Below are 23,194 nucleotides of genomic sequence, written 5' to 3'. Positions count from 1 at the left end.
TCCTCTCCGAAGTGGCCGCCCCAAGCACCTACTTAGTAAGCTGGTGCCTGGAGCCCCCTGAGTGAGGGGGTGGGGGTGAGGAGGTGGAACTGAAGGCAAGAAATGAGGATTGGGGGTAGGATATAGGTTCATGGTAATATGGAGTGTAGAGTGGGAGGATGGAAAGAGATGAGATTGCAAAGGAAGCGGGGGGGCGGACAGATGAATTTAAGAGACCACGGCAGGAGGGAAGAATGTGAGACTAGCAAAGAACAGGTGGGACAGGACCAGAGACGGGGAGGAAATGAGAGATGGGGGAAGTGGGCAGGAAAATGGAAGCTGAGTTGGATGGAGTGTGGCAGAATGACAGCTTCCCCCACTCCCATGGGCTAGGGCAGAGAATGTGGTGTGTCTCTCATTGCACTCATGGTTGGACACTCACAGCGTGTGTCCATTGAAGAATCAGAGACATACTAGGGTTGGAACAGCTTCCTTCCTAAAAGCTCCTGAATCAGAAGGCAGGGCAAAAACCCAGGTGATTTAAAAACACACAAACCCCAACATGGTTTTAAGCCAGTCTCATGTGTTTTGGGTCTGGCTCAATTTTGGAATACTGGGGATTAGCAATCCTGCAGGGGCATGGAAGTGAGCATGTTTCAGGGGTGACAAAAGATTGGGAATGAACAAGTGCAGCACATGGTGTGATGGGCAGGTAGCAGGGAGAAAGGAAGGGAGGGAGGGAAGAGAAAAGAGCGAGCAGATTGAAGCACAGGGAGTGAGCAGAAACAGGTGTCCTGATTATTCACTTCGAAAATCTAATAGCCCTAACTGTAGTGGAAATTTGGCTACAACAGGCAGCATGGAATTACCTGAATTGGAATCAGGCCAGGACATTGGGGCAGTATTCCTAATCTTGTGACAGGGATCTCAAATGACCACCAGTGACAGACTTCAGTTATATGTCTCCTCAGATAGATGGCACCTCGCTTCAACACCACAGTGTCCCCAGTATCATGCTGGGGAATTGATACAGTACTGACTTGGAGAAGAGCGCCATCTGCTGAATCGCTAGCATCGTTTCCTGCATCACTAGTCTTTTTCTTGGTGTTTTCCTATTCAGACAGATCCTTATGCAGCATGATCCTGCTTGCATTCCTATGATGGCTTGTTCTCTCACTGTAACATCACAATGGTGCCAGGGACCTCTGTATTTTCATCCCAAATGCTTTGAAGAGCCTGCAGATCCCCTGGACATTTGGGACAAATGGTCTAAGAGGGAGAGAATCCCATAGACACTGTGCAGTTGTCAAAACGTTTGACCTTTTTCCAAGTCCTCATTATGTTGCCTGCTATTTTCATTCCCCACTGTTTTTAGGTCTGTGTGATTAAAAATGGGGAACATTGTTAAAATAACTATGTCAATAAGGAATTAATTTAGATAGCCATGTACTTCCCAGTAAAGTTATGCCTCCAGCTTTAATCCTATCCCTTTTGATTTAAATATTATATATTAAATACAAACATGCCATTAAATTTCAATAGTCAGTCACATGCAGGCCTTAATTGAATATGGACTGTTGTGAGAAATAGTCTATAATTGTATTAGCATAGATAGTACATAAAATTGCCTAGTGACCCCAAAATACTAATAGATGTTTTTCTACTTGTATTTGTCCTTCATATTTTATTTTAAAGCTATGCCATCTAGTTATAAATAATAGATTAAAAAGAAACCTTTAATTTGGTATTACCATTTTATGAAAAATGACTAATTTTTAAACTCCAACTTACTTTTCAACTCTTTTGGCATTTCTCTCAGTTTAGGCAATGAATATATCTGTTTCACTTCTGCTTAGATTTGTTTCTAATCAGTCTTCCATTATGGTGGTGGTGGTTTTTCAATGCTACAATGCACCATCTGGGACTATTTAAATCTGAACCAAACTTGGTTCGATTAACTCTTTTTATATTTATAAAATATATTCCCCTCTGTCTTTCTTTCTCTCCCCCCCCCCCCCCACCATCCCTACCTAGTCCTAAACTTGGTAATGATGACCCTTCAAATACCTTTTGCAAGAGATGAACTGACTTAGTCTTGTGATGTGATCCACTTCAACCCAGTATCATGCCAGATATGTGGCAATGAATATTTACTGTCTTTATATTATAATATAAGGTGTCCACTTATTTAGCAATTTTTTTTTTTTGTATTCTGTGATTGTGATGTTTCAATTCTCTTTGGTTTTACTTAAAAATATTAGGAGTATTTGTGGCACCTTAGAGACTAACACATTTATTAGAGCATAAGCTTTCGTGGACTACAGCCCACTTCTTCGGAAAGCTTATGCTCTAATAAATGTGTTAGTCTCTAAGGTGCCACAAATACTCCTGTTCTTCTTTTTGCGGATACAGACTAACACGGCTGTTACTCTGAAACCTTAAAAATATTGATACTGTTTGTATGTTTTTTTGCAGTGCTACTAATCTATGAACTTCTCCTCCTTATAGCAGGTCCAACCTGTAGAGCATCTTAGATTAGGTTCAATGGGCAAGATTTTTAAAAGTAACTAGGATTCTTGGATGCCTTGGTATTTAAGTGTTCAGACTGAAACACCTTACAGGGACCTTTGTTTTTGCTAGAGGCACTTTCTTACTTTTATTTTGCTCTTCCAGGCATTTTTCTTGAAGACATCTTTGCACCTCCCAGATTCTGTGCTGCTTGAGGGGCAAGCATAGCCCTGGGCATGAGCAATCCCTGTGACTTACTAGGGCTATAGCTGCTCCACTGCCCATAACATTTGGAGCATGGTGCGCTCCAGCCACTCCCTTAGCATGCACTTTTGCTGCCTGTGCACGGTGTACCTTCCCCCCTGCCACTGCCGGTATTGTCTTAAGAGCCATTTCCACAACCTCTAAGGCAGGGGTGGCCAACCTGTGGCTCCAGAGCCATGTGCGGCTCTTCAGAAGTTAATATGCGGCTCCTTGTATAGGCACCAATTCCGGGGCTGGAGCTACAGGCGCCAACTTTCCAATGTGCCAGGGAGTGCTCACTGCTCAACCCCTGGCTCTGCCACAGGTCCTGCCCCCTCCCCTGAGCCTGCCGTGCCCTCGTTCCTCTTCTCTCTCCCCCCCGCTACGGCCTCCTGCACATCACGAAACAGCTGATTGGGGAAGGGAGGAGGAGGCGCTGATCAGTGGGCAGAGGTGCTGGGAGCGGGGGTGTGTGTAGGGGAGCTGATTGGGGGGCTGCTGACGTATTACTGTGGCTCTTTGGCAGAGGCACTGATCGCTGGACAGAGGTGCTGGGAGCGGGGGTGTATATAGGGGAGCTGATTGGGGGGCTGCTGACGTATTACTGTGGCTCTTCGGCAGTGTACATTGGTAAGTTCTGGTTCCTTCTCAGACTCAGGTTGGCCACTCCTGCACTAAGGAGTCCAGTGTGGTGTAAATGCTCCTTAGTGGGGGGATAGAGTCTGCCCCCTTAGGCCTTTCCTCCTTCATGTCACTTTGGACCTTGTTCTCCTCTCACATACATACCCCAGTTTCACACTGACTTCATTTGAATTACTCCTGATTTACACAATTTTATGTGAGTGGAGGATCAGGCCCTTTGTTTTTATTTTTAAACTTGCTCTCTGTCCCCCTGTACCACTTGGCTATGTGACTGCTATCCCCTCACACAAGCTGAACAGGATTAGGCCAGCTCAATACTTGGCTTGCCGACCTCTCGAAGCAAACTCTACGTGTTCCAGAAAGTGATGGAGGTGTTGATTCAGTAGGGGGCATACTATTCTTAGAGTCCTACTGAACCAAGACCCCAGCCAGCTAAAAGCTATTTCCTGTATGTATAAGGAATTTTCCATACAAGCTATTTGCATAGCCAGAGAAGCGGTTTCTGTCATTGACAAAGGGGGTGGGAGGGACTGCAGTGCTGCCTGCAAAAATAATTAGTTTAATGTTAGGGCTGGTCAAACATTTTCCATCAAAACTGTTTTTTCAAGAGAAAACTGGGTAGTCAAGTAAATGAAATTTTTGGTGAAAAGTGTCTGTGTTGGGCTTTTTGTCTAAATATTTAGAATTTCGACATTGTAGTGCCGCATGGGTGTCGTAGTCTGCTCCTTGTGTCCCCCATTCTTCTTTACTGGCCAGGATCTATAGCTGGACTACATCTTCCAGGGACTCCAGCACTCACCAAATGGGGAGATTGTGAGCTTGTCTACACTTACAGCGCTGCTGTAGCGCTTAGTATGTAGTGTCTTCACGTATGTAGTTAATCCACCTCCCCAAGAGGCGGTAACTATGTCAACAGGAGAAGTTCTCCTGTCAACATAGCGCTGTCTACACCGGGAGTTAGGTTGGTATAACTGTTGCTCAGGGGTGTAGAAAATCCAAGCAACGTAGTTATAGTGACATAAGTTGGGAATGTAGACCAAGCCTACAGTCTAACTGGGGATCCTGGCCATAGAGGAGACTAGGACATGAGGAGCAAACAACTCCCATGAAGCGCTACAATTCTCATTTTTGGCCAAAATGTTTTGTTTGTGATCAACTGAATTTTTCTGTGGAAAATTTATATGTTTTCATATTTGTTGAAAATTTCTAAGGGGAGGCGTGGGGGAGCACATTTTCAAACCAGCTCTATATAATAGGTATGGGGGAGGGGCGAAGTTCTAGAAAGAAAGGAGTTCCTATTTATTTGGCAGATTACTGTTTCAAAACTGGCTCAGGACCCTAGTAGTAAGGCGTCTATGCATTAGTATCATCGGGTGACTTGTGGCAATCAATGTAAAATCAATTCCTGTGGTCATCCAGTTTCCAGTGAGCAAGGTCCACATCCTGAAATCCACTGGACTTGGCTATATTGGTACCCTCTGGGCATTCTCGGCAGAAAGACCACAGATCAAATGGACATGGAAAACACCATTAGAGATGGCCCCTCCAGAGCAACATTGGTGCTGCAGTGTGAAGTTTGCACTGCTGTTGCCCATGAATTAAGAATGATAGTTTGTAAAGCATCCTAACTGAAGACTTGCACCAACGCAACTCAAATGCTGTAAAAGAGATCTAAGATATGTTCTTGTCGTAGGTTTGCCACTGGAGTGTGTCTAATGAATTTCAGATTGGTACTGAGAGCAAATGGGAAACATTCCACCATCTATGTTCTATCACACTGAATTAGAGTTGGTAACGTATACGCTGCTATTTCATAAGAGTACAGTATAGAGAAGACGAGGAGAGAGAGGTATGAGAAACCCCAACTACAACTCCCGTGAGACAGAGTGGCAGCATTTGGCAACTGAAGTTTTGGCGAAACTCTTGGGTTTCAATTTTTGCCAAAAAGTCAGAATTTTCCATGATTTTTTTTTTTTTTTTTTTTACTCATTTTTGCCAAAATTGTCCAGTTTAAAAAAAAAAAAATGTCTGACTTGCTCTAGAGCAGGGGTCGGCAACCTTCCAGAAGTGGTGTGCCGAGTCTTCATTTATTCACTCTGATTTAAGGTTTCGCGTGCCAGTAATACATTTTAACATGTTTAGAAGGTCTCTTTCTATAAGTCTATAATATATAACTAAACTATTGTTGTACGTAAAGTAAATAAGGTTTTAAAAATGTTTAATCAGCTTCATTTAAAATTAAATTAAAATGCAGAGCCCCCCCGGACTGGTGGCCAGGACCCAGGCAGTTTGAGTGCCACTGAAAATTGGCTTGCGTGCCACCTTTGACACACGTGCCATAGGTTGCCTACCCTGCTCTAGAGTTAACAGGGCAGTGAGACCCACAACTCTTTCATATCCTAACTTGTGTGTTTACATTTGCAACTTTTTTGCATCTAAAGTCCTTAAAAGTGATTTTAAGTTAAAGAGGCGTGACTTTTCTGATGGAGATCAGGCTCTGAGTGTAAAAGGGGAGGGGGGAGAGAGAGAAGGAAGGGCATGTGGGACACTAGTGATATTCTTCACTTTTCAACTTAAACACTTATTAAAGATCAGAAGACTGTTTTCACATTAGAGACATTGTGAGACTTTCTGATGATGTGAGTTTCTATGCAGTTATCATCCACATACTTTATTACAGAACTTCAATACTATGACAATAACAAGGTCCATCACAATAAAAATTTCAAAAAGTTTACAAAACTACCATTACAAATCTGAAACACTGTTACAAAGGAGGCAGGACAAGCTGAGAAATAGAGGTTGACATTTGTGCCTGCTACAGTACTATTGTTATGCTGACACATCCATGCTGACGCTTCCAGAATCTAAGCTTGTCCTGGAGTACACCTATTCGCATAATGGAGAATGGTAGAAGTGGAATGGGAGCAACTTCTGTGGGGAAAATAAACCCCAGGTCTTTTAAAGAAGAAAAATAAGCCCCTGGAGTTTACATCAGCAAACCCACAGAGCAGTAATGGAGTATCAGCAGGCAGTTAAGGGGCGGTAACTATCATATTCTGTAACAATAATTACACATAAACGTAATGTTTTCAGTGACTCCATTATTGTAAATATAATATTCAAGACTATTCTCATGACTATATTGGGTTGCTTAAGCATATGTTTGTATTTACTACAGAAGCGATTGGAGAAATGCAGGAGTTATTTCACTTAAGAAAAGTTCACCTCTAACTTATGGCCCTTTCACAAAGAATGGGACATATGTACCTCTGCTTCAACACAGTGGGCCAAATTCATCCCTGGTGTAATTCCACAGGCCTCAATCCATTTACCCCCAAGGATGGATTTTACCTGGAGTCTTCACATTCAACCTTTGGCATGTGAAAAGTCTGATCTGCACTTCTGCTGCTCGCAGCAAAATAGCTGAGCTGACGCATTCTGAATGTCTGGGTGCATTACTGGGTACGGCCGTGCAAATATTTCCAGCAGGTTGATGCAATCGTACAGCAGCTCCCCAGTTCGCCTGAAGGGCTTTGAAACACAGCTAGGCAGGCAAGGCTAAGACTGATATTTTGGGGCCAGAGGGGAAGATTCACCCACTAGAATGCAGAGATTAAAAGAGTTTGAAGCTGTTAAACAATACAAAATTAAGGCTACTGTGAGGTGTTCTTGGTCCATGTTTTGTAAAACAGATTAGCAAATTTGCTCATTGAATTCCTGGAGCAGCTCAAATGTTTTTCTTTTTCTTTTCTTTTTTTTTCAAGCAGGCAGCCACCACAGCACACACATGTGATAGTACTTTAAAGGCAGCTGGTTTGATGGGTTATTCAAAAACTTCAGAACCTCTAGGCTAGGTGAGATTTCTTTTCCTCTCACTGGTCACAAAATGTGTTGTTTAAACTTTCCATCTGGAATGGACACTATTGTACTTGGTGTAAAGTCAGAGGCTTTGGGAGTTATTCCATTCCTTAATCAAAAGCCACTAAGTTCCACACAACTCGATGCCAGGGGCTGGATTGTCATTCAGCCAGATGCAGCCATACCGGGGAGTCAGACCTCCCTACCCCCATATTGCAGGCAGCTCCTGCTGTACGTGAGGAGGGGAAGATTGTGGCCAGTATTCCCTCTGCAAAGCAGGCGAGTGGAACTTTGGCTCCAATTCTCTTCCCCCATCCGACAACATACTGACCAGCTGAGCCGATGGGAGGGTGGGGAAGCAAGCTGAATCGTTTTCACAGCTGCAGTACAGAGCTCCTGTCCCCACTCCCCATAGGCGCAAGGGAAGGAGTTGTGAGTCTGGGACTCTTTAGGTGCAAAGCTTGATTCAGCATGTGCTAGGGAGCCACTATTAGCGCTTTCCTAATACTCTGGACTCAGAAAATTTGGTCTCTGTAGTGAACAACCCTCTTGCCTTGCCTAAGTTATTAGTTTGAATAGATGGCCCTACAATTATGTGCTTTCGCTACTTGTTTTGCACCCACATTTAAAACAGAGCTCAGGATGCTTCAGATGTGCCAGAACTCTTCAGTTGCTTTGAATATTGGAATAGGGCACTTGTGAATTTTGTCCCCTGCCAATTAAAGTTCCCAATCCGGCAATGAGCGCCATGAGGGCAGAGCTCCTGGCAGCAAAAAGTGGGACCGAAACCACTCCAAGTAACCAAACCCACACAGGGTTCAGGCGCTAGAGCGAAGGGGTGCTTTTGCTTTTTGAAATGAAATATGGCCCCGTATCTGGATTCATTATGTACTTTAATCTGAAAACTCAGTTCAGCCCAGTCCTTCTTCCAAACCACTAACACGTTCCATTTGCTAAACGGGTCTTCAAGGGCAAAAAAAGGCCCTTTCCTGCAGCTCATCCTCTTGAAACCTGTACTGTACAAGCCAGAGGAGGACAGTCACTTCAGTGAAAGGCATATATTCAATGCTGCAACAGCACTCCTCTTGGGAGGAGGAGGGCAACTTTCTAGTCTGTTTACAGCCATTTACACAGTAACCCTAACTGCTGCTATTTGAAACATGAGGTGTGGAAATCACCTCTTTCTCGCATGTCCAAACTACAATACTGTTGTGCAAGGGAGCGTGTCTGCGCATTGTGATCTTACAAGGAGGGAAGCAGTATACAATGGGGTAGAGTTAAGAAGATGGTGGCATAGTCAGTAGTAGTTCCACAATTTTGCTGCTGTGGGGGGGTTGTTGTGAAGGCCGTGACCAGAAATGAGGCCAATGCGAGTGAGCCAAGGGGGAAAATTACAAAACACAGAATAAATAGAATAAAAAGCAGTATATCATAAAAGCAAGACATTTCAAACGATCCTGCTCGGTGTACAGAACATTTAAGGGACAATGGGACTGACCAATTACAAGGGAAATTCTAAATGATGAGCCTATGTTCAATCCATAATTTAATTTGGAAGAGGCACAAACCTTTAAAAAAAACCCTCCAATATATATGATGGGAGTGAGGAAAGAATCTCAAAGAACCCTTTTTCAAAGAAACATTTCTGAATCGATAGTCTGAGGTTTGTATTTTTTCTTTTTTTTTTTAAAAATTAACAAATCTAAATAGTCTAGATTTTTGCCAGAAAACAAAACATTCTAGTTTTGCAAGCTGTGGTGAAGTCCAGTTCTGTATAACCGGCTGCATACAGAACAGATTTCCGGTAAAAGGGACTGACTGACTGTTACACTATGAGATCCTGGAGCTCTTGGTCAGTCAGCTCATTCACCTCCATGATCTTTTCCAAGTGTTCCATGTATCTGACATGGTCCTGCAAGAAGTGTGGTACTCTCGTGTTCTCGATCACCGCAAATTCCTTCAAGCGATCCACATCCTCGTAAGAGACCTAGAGGAGAGGACAGGGGGTTAAGTCAAAGCTGTACCCATTTTGCAAATTGACATGTCTAAAACACACAATTTCATTCCCCTCTCATAGGTGACAAAAGGATTCCAGGGCACAGGTGTTTTAAAGCAGCTTGTCAGAATCCTTCTCTCGAGGTGATAGCAGAGTCTGGTTTTATGCGTGGTCCAGTAAGGTGTGCATTAGAACATGATCCCGGGGAATTACTACATCCTGTCAAAGGAGGCCTGGTTCTGCTTCCACTGAAGTTAATGAACAGACTCTCAGGGCATGTCTACACTACAAAATTAAGTCGACTTAAGTTAGGTCAATGTAAAGCCACTACAGTAATTAAATCGACCACTGGTGTCCACATTATGCTTCTTCTGTCGGCGGTGCATGTCCTCATCAGGAACGCTTGCACCAACTTAAGTGGGGCATTTGGGGGCACTGACAGCCGGAACCCCACCGCCTCAGAGCTGACAGCTGTCAAAGGCAGCAGCAGACAATATAAGTAATGCAGTGTCTACATGGACACTGCGTCAACTTAGGTCGATCTAGTTAAGTGCTACGCCTCTAGCAGAGATGGAGTTGTTAGGTCGGTGTAGCGGGCGAGTTAAATCAGCAGGAGGAACATGGTAGTGTAGACGCTTACGCAGTCTACTTACTCTGTAGCGTAGACCAGGTCTTAGTGACGTCAATGGGAGCAGGATTGGTGGCTGTTAAGGATGAATGAACTAGTCCGGAAAAACGGATTTCCTTCCCATCCACAAGGATGGCCTTTCTTCTTCTTTTTTGACGTTCCTGTTGTACGTGCCAGCAGACATCCAGTTTCTTACACTGGGGCTGATTTCTCCTTGCAAACCTTATGTGCTCTCGGGCTTTCCTGACAGAGCTGCCCAGTGCAATTGGGGCAGGGGCACTCTGACACAGAAGCTACCATGTGAGCAAGATGTGAAAGACAGAATGAGCCTGCGGACATGAAGGATCAGGGCTGTTGCAGGCCTCTTAGGAATGGAAAATCTGGTCTTAGACATATTCACATGCAAGGGAAGCGGCAGACCCGACGGGAGATGTGAGGAGGGAAGGGGGGGCTGTTGTGGCCAAGGTTTGGGAAACGAGAAAGGGAAATGAAAAGGCTCTGTGGATGTATGGAGACTGCAGGGATGGGAGGAGTCCTCGTATGGTTCATAGAAGTTTTGGGGAAGCAGCCAAACTGTGAGTGCTAACATGACCCAAGCTTCACCCCCAATATTTCATTTGTGCTTGTGCGGAGCAAAATAAAAACGTGTCATTCTAGTACGAGGGTTGCCACCTCTGAGTTACAAAAATCTGGGACATACAGGGTGATTTGGGGCCCATAAAACTGGACAGCTGGCAGGGTGTACTTAGCTGTCCTAGGAAATCAGTATCTCCAAAAAGGAATGATACTGGGAAAACTTGCATAGGTGGCAACCCAATTAGTAAGTAACTTGTTACAAATGATGATTGCAGTATTGGCAATCTAAGCATTCCAAAACAGTGAGTAAGGTCTCAACATCGTGAGATTGTTACAAAAATAATAAATGATGGGTCTATTTTCTGAGCCTTCAGAGTGCAGGTGGATCATTTTCAAGCATTTCTCCGCTACCATACAGACTATATAGTTACTTTTTTAATGACAGCTGAGATTCTGACATAATTACTACACTCCAGGAGCTGGGGCTTTAAGAAAAATCCCAAGTATCCCAAGACTCATGATAAAATTGTGAGCGTTGGCAGCACTGTTATTGAATCGTGCAGGGAGGAAGAGTGGAGGGGTGCTGGCTCGGGTGTTAGCTACAAGAGCCATTGGGGCAGTGTCCAGCATGATTGCCCCTGCATTGTTGTGCCACAGGCAGGCCTGAGGCATGGATGTTTCTACTAACTGGCACGCCACATTTCTCTGAGGCTTTTGTGCCAGATCCTCTTCCCTAGAAGTCTCTTAAGTACAAGGCTGTAATCCTGCTCTGCTCCTGCATCGGGATGGCGAATGCTCTCATGAGCACTTTTGCAAGATCTCACCCTACACAACTACCTGCTTCTCTTTGCTAATCGATAGGGCCCTACCAAATTCACGGTCCATTTTGGACAATTTCACGGTCATAGGATTTTAAAAATTGTAAATTTCATGATTTCAGCTATGTAAATCTGAAATGTCACGGTGTTGTAATTGTAGGGGTCTAACCCAAAAAGGAATTGTGGGGTGGTTGCAAGGTTGTAGTGTGTGTGTGGGGGGGGGAAATTGCAGTACTGCTACCCTTGCTTTTGCGCTGCTGTGATGCTGCCTTCAGAGCTGGGCAGCTGGAGAGCGGTGGCTGCTGGCCGGGAGCCCAGCTCTGAAGGCAGAGCCACTGCCAGCAGCAGCACAGAAGTAAGGATGGCATGGTATGGTATTGCCACCCTTACTTCTCTCCTGCTGCCTGCAGAGCTGAGCCTTCAGTCAGCAGCTGCCACTCTCTGGCCACCCAGCTCTGAAGGCAGCAGCGCAGAAGTAAGGGTGGTGTGGTATGGTATTACCACCGTTACTTCTGTGTTGCTGCTGGCGGGCCACTGCCTTCAGAGCTGGGCGCCAGCTAACAGCTGCCGCTCTCCAGCCACCCAGCTCTGAAGGCAGCGGAGAAGTAAGGGTGGCAATACCGTGACCCCCCCAAAAAAATAATCTTGCAACCCCTTTGCAACTCCCTTTTGGGTCAGGACCCTCAATTTGAGAAATGCTGGTCTCCCCCATGAAATCTGTATAGTATAGGTTAAAAGTACACAAAAGACCAGATTTCACAGGGGAAGACCAGATTCATGGTCTGTGACATATTTTTCATGGCTATGAATTTGGTAGGGCCCTACTCATCGAGCATGTGCAGTTACTAAGTTAAAAAAAAACCTGTCTTTGTAAAATTAAAGCAACCTTAGAAATGAAAATGTTTCTGCAACAAGGGATTTCAGCTAGAGCTTCTTTGATTCATTTTTAAATAAGGAACAAATAAAGTACGTATCATTTGTTTTTACAAAATATGGCAGGGTGGCCAGAGAGCTTTGTACTATTGCATAGATTTCTCCCACCCCCACAATTCTCCCCTATGCTATTGCAGGGATGGAAAGAAATGTAGCTTCTCTAGGATACAGCTTTAATCACAGTGGAACAGGCTGGCAGTGATATAGCAGATTGGGAAAAGAGTTAAAGTTCTGCTGACTCCCTGAGGCAGGTGGCTTGTTAATCCATCAATACGTAAGGGGGTGGGGTGGAAAGAGGGTTTAGACTGAGCAGTCTGGAGGAAGACTAGGAGCAGCCAAGTCTGGGGAGCTGCTCTTACGTTATCTTGTTGTCGTTACTTAACAGCTCCACACTCCAGGAAAGGGGTGAGATTGGACTTCATATAGTGTGCAGACTGTTTGTAGAGCGGGTTGGGAAAGGCACCTGTTTGTGCACAGATATGTCTTCTGAGCTACAGTGGAAAAGTAAATCGTGATAAAAAGAGAACAAGCACAGGCTAATCCAGGTCAAATGGGAGACTTACTGTTTAAGAGGACCACAAAAAGGGAAGAGCTACATTACAGCCTGACTAGTGTAAATATAGAAACATTTAAAAGCCAAACCCTAGCTCAAGTTAATTGGCTGTGTGCCGGGAAGCTATGTGGAAAATGGCAGGGAATGGAATCTTTCCCCTCACGCTGGGGACACGGCCCTGAGCACTGCTGTGTACAAGGTAGGATGGCTGAGGTTAGAGGCCTACAAGATGGCACAAGTTGACTGGCCCCTTTTAAGAGGAAGTGGTGTCTAGTGCACATGTGGTTCATCAGCTACCTCCCACATGAGTTAAGTGAAGGCCTTGGGCCTGAGAGGGTCCAGTCAGGAAAGAAGTAGGTGAGAGGTGCCCGACAGCCTGAGGGTACAGCTATGCCGCAATAAAAAACCTGCAGCGCCAAGTCTCACAGCCTGGGTCAATTGGCTCAGGCTCACAGAGCTTGGGCTGTGGGGCTAAAAACTGCAGTGTAGACATTCAGGCTCAGACAGGAGCCTGGGTTCTGAGATCCATCCCCTTTGTGGGGTTTCAGAGCCTGGGATCCAGCCCAAGCCTGAACATCTACACTGCAATTTTTAGTCCCACAGCCTGAGCCCAGCAAGCCCAAGTCAGCTGAGCCAGCCCAGCCACGGCCAAGCTGCAGTTATTTTACTGCCATGTAGATGAACCCTGAGAGACAGGAAATCAGTAGGTGAGAGCTGCCAGAGACCAGGAGATTGAGAGGTCCCTGAAGGAAGCTTTAGGTTGTTCCTGGGGGAAGGCTAAAGACAGGGGAGAAAGAAGGGTTTGCTGGCTGGTCTTCCCAAGCCAGAGGGCTCAGGGCCAAGTGGGTATTAGGGATGTTCCCTATGTGACGATGAACTCCCAGCAAAGAGGCTGTGGGGGATCCCACCTGGGAAGAGCAGGGTTGCACTTCAGCTGGAAGGGCTGGGATGGCTGTCCTAGTAAAAGGGCTGGAGAGGATCCAGGAAGAGCCTGGGTGTGGTGAAGATGCTGGAGCGTGGTATGTGCTATGTCGGTGGACCCAAGGATGTGGGATTTTACAGACTACACACACTGGCTGTGAGAAATGGACCATGTTATGGATTTGAAACTATGTTTTGGCAATATCCTGCCCCCCAGGAGGGTATCAGTGAGTCAAGAAAGCTTGTGTGGAATTACTGGGGACTCCGAAGGAGGGAGACTGAAGCAGGCGCACCTGTCATGCAGTGGCCTCCCACTGAAGAGCGCTCAAGGCAGGGCCGCTCTATGAAACCGCCCTTTCAGCACCTGGCCTTCAAATTTCAACCTCCTCCCTCCACAGGACAATGAATTTTTGTTTCTTACAAAAGGTCAGATTCCTATCTGACCTGCATCTACCCAGGTGCTCAATAGCTGTGCTCAAATTATGCCTCAGTCAAGCTGCATTTCCCCCAGCTGCCATCACTAAATATGGTATTTGGCAACATTTTAGGAGGGAAAGATATGACTCACCACATAGATCTCCCTTAATAGGCTACTTCCACCACTGTGTGCAAGCAAACCTATTGTACTGGGTAAAAAAGGGGATTTTTGTTTTTGAGTTGATTTTTTTAAGCTGATTTTTCCGTCACGCTCGTCCGATTGCTTTCCAAAAATGTGTATTAGTCACATTTTATATTCTGACTTTAAAAATTATCTGATTTGATGCATTTAGGAATTATGTGCAAGCTATGAGCTCTGTTTCTATTGTCTAGCTTTATTTGTACATGATTATCACGTTCTGGGCTGTGAGGATTCCAAGATTTAATTCCTAGCTAAACCACTGCAAATCTCTAAAATGGCTCCTTCTCAATATTATTTCTCTCCAGGCTTCAGCCTCTTTCATCTGTTTCTCCCCTCTGGGCAGGCCAAGCAGCTTGCACCAGCACATTAGTCTTACTCTATGAATTCCTACACACTGCTGTCTTCAAAATGCCAAGTAAAATGAGAAGTAGCAAAAGACAGGACTTTTCCTGGGATTGACGAGGCTTTTAGCACTGGGGTAAGGGAAGAAGACATAGAAACTCCTTAATGAGCACTACACTAAACACATTCCCATGATAAATCAGGGATTGATTTTACAGACCTATTAATTTATCAATAAAATATAAAAAGTAGTTATCCCATTTTGGACCCACACAGAACTTGTATCCATGGTAGAAATATGCCAGAGGAAAATGCACATCTTGTGATCTGTCATCTGCCCAGAATAATCAGGACATTTGCTGCACTAAGCCATGAGAACATTTTCTGATTTGCAGAGAGAATTTCCCAAGTGGATGGAAATCTTCATTATGATTGGATCCTTTATTTTTTCAAGCTCTTTCAGCAAAGCTTAATATTCTTTTTGGAACATCCAAATCCTCCTCTTCTTTTTTTAAGTTGGTCTCATCATAACACTTCTTTACCATACGTCAAATTCCAGTGGGAGCCTTCTGTTCATGTCTGATGGCGGAATTTGACTTTCTAAGAATAGCCTCAGTCTTAGTTTTCTTGTAAAAGATACATATAACAAAATGTATTAAAATTACATTAAAAACCCACGTTAAAAGAACACTAAAGTTGCAAATGCCAAAGAAGGGTGTCTGTGTAACTGTACTTTGGTCCTTTTGTGTACATACATTATGATACAGTCTAGTTGCATGATTCCATGCTATGTTTTCCACAGGACCCCTGCCTCATTCAGTGCACAGGATGGACAGTGCTTATTTATTCAATATTTCTTTTAATCCTCCTCCTCATTCAATGTCTAGTAGCCGCAGGCTATATTTATTGCATACCATTTAAATCCTGCACCAACACAAAATTATTAATTTCCTCATGGGCTTTTCTATTACATTTAATCAATGTCATATCTCAGTGTTTCACAAACAATCATGAATTTATCTTCATAATATCCCTGTGACATAAGGTGGTATTATTGCCATTTTGCAGATGGAGAAAAGGCACAGAGATTAACGCCAAAATTGTCAAACATGTTGACTAATTTTTGGTGCCCAATTTGAGGAATTTAGTGCTTGATTTTTTTTTTTTCAGAGTACTTAGCATTTTTATAGCAGTTTATATGTTCAAAGCACAGCTTCCACTGACTTCATTTGTAGCTGGAAGTGCTCAGTTCTTCTGCAAATCAGACCTCAGGATCTCTAGTTGGGCACCCAGAAAATAAGGAACACACAGTTAGTGACCGTGTATAAAAAGGTTGGTTTAAAAGACTTGCCTAGCATCACATATGAGTTCTATGGCAGAGACAGGGATAGAATCCAATTCTCCAGGGTAGCATTCAGCTGCCTTAACCACGAGACTCTCCTTTCTTTTCCTGCAACCCCCTGCCTCATTCATTACACACCTTCCAACTTCTGCAGCAAATGAGGGAGGGGTCCTCCAGGCACACTACAGCTTCACACATACACCAACTCCCTTCATTCCCTGAGCCTAACCCATCCTGTGCACTGAATGAGGCTGGGTCCTGTGAGAAAAATAGTATATGATTATGTAATTGTATCTGAATGCATGCAAACAAGGAGGTAGAATTAAGGTTGCACAGGAAACCTTAATTCTGGCAGCTCCTAACTTTTTTGAGCACTTGATTTTGAAACCTTATTGTTCTTTTAATGTAGTTTTTATTCTATGTAATTTCCTAACATTTGAATAAAACCAAACTGCAAAATCAGAATTTAGATCATATAGAATCACATGGGTCATTGGCATGGGACCTTTGGATCCACAGCCCAGATTTTCACCACTTTAATGGAGTATGTGGTAGCAGTAGTCGGCTATTATCCTCTATGTGGACCAGCCACTAGACACATAGGAGCCTAAATAATTTTGAGAATCTGGGCCTAACTTCCACTGGAATCAATGAAATGTGGGAGCCTAAATATCTTTGATGGTCTGGGCCACAGTTTGCTAGTGGGTTTCACACCTATTTGCTGACAGCAAAGGAATGCTGAACTCAGGACTCCTGGGTTCAGGTATAGATTCTGAAGGGGAGTGTGTTCAAAATGGTTATAGATCTTGCTGCCCCTGTCCACCCCAATGCCCCATTCCTACCCCGCTCTGCTTATCTCCCCAATCTTCCCTCACTCCTTTCCATTCAAGCTAGTCTACATCCTCCAACTCTTCTTTGTTGCCTGGGTGCCGGTAAGCGGAACACTGAGAGTGCAAAGGGAAAATAGTCCCCCTGCTCTCAGTTCCAGTGCCTGATGCCACAGTGGCCCCTGGCAACCAGAAGAAGTGATTGCAGGAAAAAGTCCTTGTCAGCCCCAGCAGCGCTATGACAGAGCATGCTCAGCTGCAGCCTTGCCAATACCCACAATTTGATTATTTTAAAGACCCAGCTACTGGAGTCAGCTTATTACCTGAAACATCCCAGATTTCATTAAAATAAAAAAGTAAGTTTCTAGTCCTCATGTTTCCAAAGAAAACCATGAAACTATGAACCTTAAATGATCCAACACCAGAAGGATCAAAATTTATTATTTTAAAAATCTCATAATTTTTAAACCAATGTCATGATTTTTGAGGGGCTTGACTTGTGATTTTTTTTTTTTTTTTTAACGCTGCGGGTTGGCAATATTCTGCAGGGATGGCGCATGCTCAGTTCGGCTGGCAGACAGGAACTCTGGGGATTGAAGAAGTCCAGCATAGAAGGAACCGTCAGAAAATAATGCTACCAGCCTCTAAAATGCATCTATTGAGTATGTGTGAACTGTGATTTTTTTTTTTATTTTTCCAGAGGCTTATAACTTAACAGGGAAATCACAAGGACATCAAAAAGCACATCCTTGATACCAGAGTGACTTCCTCTCAAATTTCACATCTCTGCTCCAAAGCATGGAAGCACGGCAGCTGTAAGAATTTTTTAATATGGGCAAAACAACATATTTTCCCCTAACCTAACAGCTGACCTGTTTTGATAGAAACTTTCTCAAAAAAGTCAGCCTAAGGCAGACACTCACTGTGGACAATTTTAGCCCAAATGGTAAGATTCAGCAGTTAGAAACAACTGAAAATAGATTCTTATCATGGAAAATGTTAGCTAACCTTAACTATAGATATCGCTACCACTGTCACCTATAAATAAAGTCCATTTGTCACATGTCCACCCAATGTGACATTATTTATATAGCTTAATATTATATGGACCAAATGTAACTGCATTGGATTAGGCCCATTGTGTATTTCTGAAATGGTTTGCAAACAAGAAAGCCAAACTACTTGGTAACATCTGTATGTCAATGACTTCTCTGTTATAGTTTCCTTATTTGTTGTATATTAACCACATCTGCTTTCTCTCCATATAAATAAAGTACTTCCCTATAATTTTCTCTAGAGGGCAGGAAGCAATTTATGTCCTGAGTCACATGTTCCTGACCAGGCTTCTAAAATGGAGCAAAGGCCTTGGGTAGACCAAGGTCTTTCACTGGCTCTCCTAGACGTCAGCCCCTGACATTTCCAGACCCTTCAAATATGAGGAACTCTAGCTTTCCTGGAGCTATGTAGAGAATGAGGTAACATCAAATTAAGTTTTCAAGTGCACAGCAAGAAGCCTGCCAGTGGTTATTACTGAAGCCGTGATGAAACCATTACATGGAAATATTACCAGTGTGCCCCACTACTGCGGGGTCCAGACAATGGATCAGATGGCTAGCAGCAGCTAAGAGAAGGGAACCTTATTTGCAGAGGACTTTGCTTAACGTGGAACTCAGTAGATTTTTTGGGAAAGTCTATTTTAGTGGTTTTGGCAAAACTTGTACATTGAGACAATTTCTACATTTTTTTCATGTAATTCCCCCTCAGCTGATACCCAAAGAGCCAACGCATTGGGCCTCCCAGACAAGGTAGACAGATTCATGCTAGCATGCTAAACATAGCAGTGTGGACGTTGCTGCATGGCCAGACACTTGGGCTAGCAACCTGAGCTCTGACCAGGCGGCCAGGTGGGTCCTGAATGTGGCTGGGGCTCTAGATGCTATTATAATACACCTCTACATCGATATAACGCTGTCCTTGGGAGCCAAAAAATCTTACTGCGTTATAGGTGAAACTGCGTCATAGCGAACTTACTTTGATTCACCGGAGTGCGCAGACCCGCCCCCCCCTCCCCCCCGGAGCACTGCTTTACCGCGTTATATCCGAATTCGTGTTATATCGGGTCACGTTATATCGGGGTAGAGGTGTACCAGTAATAATAGCATACATTCATAGATGAGCATACTGAGACACAGAGGTTATGTCTACACTGCAGCTGGAAGTGAGCCTTCTAGCCCAGGTAGACTGACCTACGCTAGCTTTACGTGAGCTAATGAACTAAAAATAGCTGTGTGGGTGCTGTGGCACCAGCAGAGACTCAGGCTATCCCCCACAGCTCACACCCAGGCAGTTGGGTGGGGTTAAGAGCCCAAGTTTCCATTGGTGCTGCAACATTTTTAGCACGGTAGCTTGAACCCTGCTAGTACAAGTCTGTCTAGCCAGGATGGGAGACTTGCTCCCAGCTGGAGTGTAGACATACCCAGAGATGTTAAGTGACTTGCGAAGTTGGGAGCAGAGCCCAGGATTCCTGACCCTGTGTCCTTCTTCAAATACCAGATCACACTTCCTACTCTCATCTGAAAGTCAAATCCCACATTGGTGGCTACTTCCCTGTCTGTGCAGTTAACGCTGCAACTGGGCTACAGGAAACCCACTGACATAAAATCACACTTCTGTCTGCAAATACATTACCTGCCATTGTTACAAACACCTAAGATAAAAATGATTTTGAGAGAGAGAGAGAGAGAGACATTATTTCTTTTTTATTTCATTTGTGTACTTTGTAGATTGGCAGGACTTTGTGTAAAGTCTGCCCATTGCTCCAGTTGTTGAGGTGCAAAAGGCCCATGCAAACAGGGAGGAGAAAAACATTTTTTAAAAACAGAGAAATGTGACTGTAAAACCACAAACAGGAAGGTATAAGGTGGTAGAAACCTGACAGGAAGGTGTAGGTCCTGAAAGTACTTCTAACTTACTCTTTGAAATTGACTATATTTCAAGTTGGTGGTGTCTCTATACTATAATGTACAGTGATGTCTGATTTTACAGACAGTGAAGATTCAAGATCAAGGTGATGCAAAGGGCACCAGCACATTTTAAGACAACACCTACAGAAAGTGATCCTGTAATGTTCATGCAACTTAATGATTATTTAGGAAAACGCTTATTAAAATGATACTACTATTGCTTCTGTTCAGAAATTGATTCCACTCACCTTTCCAAGAGCCATCAGCAAGTGGAAATCGATAGACTCCCTGTATCTTAGGATTTGGAGGATGCCATCCAAGTATACCTGATCCTTACTGAAGCAGCCTAAAGGAATCAGAGTCATGGTATTGTTTTCAGGCTTTTTCAAAGCAATGCATTTGCCAAAAGTAATGGTACATAAAATTATTTTATTTCCTGCCATTTAGATATTTTTGTCCGAGGACTTGCAAAATTTACCTGACACCCATTGGCTAGAGGATTAAGCCTACGTGAAAGACACTAAGCAAAGGCGCTGGCCGTTAGGCAGACTAGCTTGCTGGGAATCTGACAGTGTAATGCAGGGAGCTGAGCAGCTTTTAAACCCCCGGTCACAGAAATTTGCAGCACTATCGTAACAAGCCCTGCCCAGGGCATAAAAAACAAGGGAGGGCAAACTGTGAACCTAAAGGTCTTGACAGTGTCTCCTTTAACATCCCTTAAAAATTCCTTTACCAAATCACTTTGAAAGTCCTGAAAAAAAATACTGTTTTTCATCTCAATCATTGTTTTAAATGAAGGATCCTTGCCACTTCATACTATCCATTTTAGAAAACGAGGAGTTTAATTTTTCCACAACCCTTTGCACAAATCCTATCACCTGCCAACAGAGCTGCACAGGCCCCTTATTTTGAACAAAGCTTTTGGAGAATGAAGATGGAATGTGCTCAAACTACATAGGAAACCAACCTGGCTGGGAAGTATCAGTCCACCCCCTCTTGGCTCGTACACAGTAATCCCACCTAGTGTTGGGGTCCTTGACAAATCTCCCCACATCCTGGAAGAGTTGACTGAAGGACATTTGGCTAGCTTGATAGACAGTGTAGTAGAGAAGGGCAGCCCTCCATAGAAAGGGGTCTTTTCGGAACAGGACACTGTGAATACTCGCCAGGCCTTCCTCGGTAGGGTTGATTGGCTTTAACCCAAGCTTTTTGCGTCCATTCCAATTGCACCAAGGCTGGCTGTTGTTGTTAATACCTCGAAAATAATGAGTTCCTAAAAGGAAAGAAGCAGGGAGCTTAGAACAGTAACAACCCGTGTCTCAAATAATAGTACAATTAGCTACCACAGGAGCTAACTAAGTTTAGGACCCAACTTCAGGATTCTCACCTATTGGGACAATGGGGGACTGGGAAAGGAGGTAACTTTGGCCTTGAGGACAGTGGAGAAGGTAATCAATGGTAATTAAACGAGTGGAATAGCACTCATCTAAGCGTCAACAGTGCAGGGTGTCCAAAGGGTGATGCCAGCAGAGATTTTCAAAAGGACCTATGGGATTTAGGAGCACACGTCCCATTGAACATCACTGGAACTTTGTGCTCCTAAATCCCTGCAGGGAGATTTTTCAGAAGTGCACAACCCACCAACATTTCTCTAGTGTAGACAAAGCCTTGCTGTGGATGGGAAGTGGGGAGAACAGAGGAGGGAAGATTCAACATGCACGAGTATTCCTGTCTCCTTGAGGCTGATCATAGAGCATTACTGCAGCTGTAGAGGAAGCTATTGCCCTGTAACCAGAGGGTAGTTATAACTGTGGTGCAGGGCATTCACAGGCATAAAACCTAAAAGAGTAACTTGGTCAAAGCCATTGGATTTCATCTGGGTTTGGTCTGGTATACTGGGGCAGGTTCACCCAAAACCTAGGCCTTGTCTACACTACGAGAGTAGTTCGATTTTACTTAAATCGAATTTTTGGAATCGATATTGCAAAGTCGAACGTGTGTGTCCACACTAAGGACAGTAATTCGACTTTGTGAGTCCACACTAACGGGGAAAGCGTCGACATTGGAAGTGGTGCACTGTGGTCAGCTATCCCACAGTTCCCGGAGTCCCCGCTGCCCATTGGAATTCTGGGTGGAGCCGCAAATGCCTTCTGGGTAAAAAAAAGGTGTCCAGGGTGCTTTTGGGTAACTGTCGTCATCCGTCCATCACTCCCGCCCTCCCTCCCTGAAAGCGCCGGCGGGAAATCAGTTCGCGCACTTTTCTAGTCAGTGACAGCGCGGACGCCACAGCACTGCGAGCATGGAGCCTGCTGCAACCATCACTGCAGTTGTGGCCGCTCTCAACGCCTCGCAACTTATCATACACCTTTCCCTGAGGCAGATGCAGAAAAGTCAGGCGAGGAGGCTACGTCAACGCGGTGATGGCCTGAAGTCTGAGAGTAGCACAGACCTCTCAGAAAGCAGGGGACCCAGCGCCGAGAACATCACGGTGGCAATGGGTCATGTTGATGCCGTCGAAAGGAGATTCTGGGCACGGGAAACAAGCACTGAGTGGTGGGACCGCATAGTGCTGCAGGTCTGGGATGAATCCCAGTGGCTGCGAAACTTTCGCATGCGGAAGGGAAGTTTCCTGGAACTTTGTGAGTTGCTGTCCCCTGCCCTGAAGCGCAATGACACCCGGATGCGAGCAGCCCTGACTGTCCAGAAGCGAGTGGCCATAGCCCTGTGGAAGCTTGCAACGCCAGACAGCTACCGGTCAGTCGCGAACCAGTTTGGGGTGGGCAAATCTACCGTGGGGGTTGTTGTGATGCAAGTAGCCAAGGCAATCGTTGATGTACTGCTGCCAAAGGTAGTGACCCTGGGAAACGTGGAGGCCATCATAGATGGCTTCGCAGCGATGGGATTCCCAAACTGCGGTGGGGCCATAGATGGAACTCACATCCCTATCCTGGCACCGGAACACCAGGCCAGCCAGTACATTAACAGAAAGGGATACTTTTCCATGGTGCTGCAAGCACTGGTGGACCACAGGGGACGTTTTACCAACATCTACGTGGGATGGCCGGGCAAGGTTCATGATGCTCGTGTTTTCAGGAACTCTGGTCTGTTTAGACGGCTGCAGCAAGGTATTTACTTCCCGGACCACAAAATAACTCTTGGGGATGTGGAGATGCCTATAGTCATCCTCGGGGACCCAGCCTACCCGCTAATGCCCTGGCTCATGAAGCCCTATACTGGCGCCCTGGACACTGAAAAAGAACTCTTCAACTACCGGCTGAGCAAGTGCAGAATGGTGGTGGAGTGTGCTTTTGGACGTCTCAAGGGGAGATGGAGAAGCTTACTGACTCGCTGTGATCTCAGCGAAACCAATATCCCCATTGTTATTGCAGCTTGCTGTGTGCTCCACAATCTCTGTGAGAGCAAGGGGGAGACCTTTATGGCGG

At 44.7% G+C, this 23,194-nt stretch overlaps 1 protein-coding gene across 1 annotated transcript in view; it reads right to left on the bottom strand.

Annotated features, from left to right (window-relative positions):
* Window positions 1-6,012: 6,012 nt before the first annotated feature.
* The window catches only part of MATCAP2 (microtubule associated tyrosine carboxypeptidase 2), a 47,249-nt gene continuing 30,067 nt past the window's right edge, over window positions 6,013-23,194 (bottom strand). The window contains exons 5-7 of the mRNA XM_054020340.1: window positions 20,719-21,024; window positions 20,000-20,097; window positions 6,013-9,220 (exon numbers count right to left, since the gene is read on the bottom strand). Coding sequence (XP_053876315.1) covers window positions 9,059-9,220; window positions 20,000-20,097; window positions 20,719-21,024 — 566 coding nt within the window. The 3' untranslated portion in view covers window positions 6,013-9,058. The remainder of the gene's footprint in view (window positions 9,221-19,999; window positions 20,098-20,718; window positions 21,025-23,194) is intronic.

This window comes from Malaclemys terrapin, chromosome 2, assembly GCF_027887155.1.
Source record: "Malaclemys terrapin pileata isolate rMalTer1 chromosome 2, rMalTer1.hap1, whole genome shotgun sequence".
In the NCBI taxonomy this organism is placed as follows: domain Eukaryota; kingdom Metazoa; phylum Chordata; order Testudines; family Emydidae; genus Malaclemys; species Malaclemys terrapin.
Note: the sequence above shows the minus strand (reverse complement) of the source record. Positions and strands in the feature narration are given on the sequence as shown.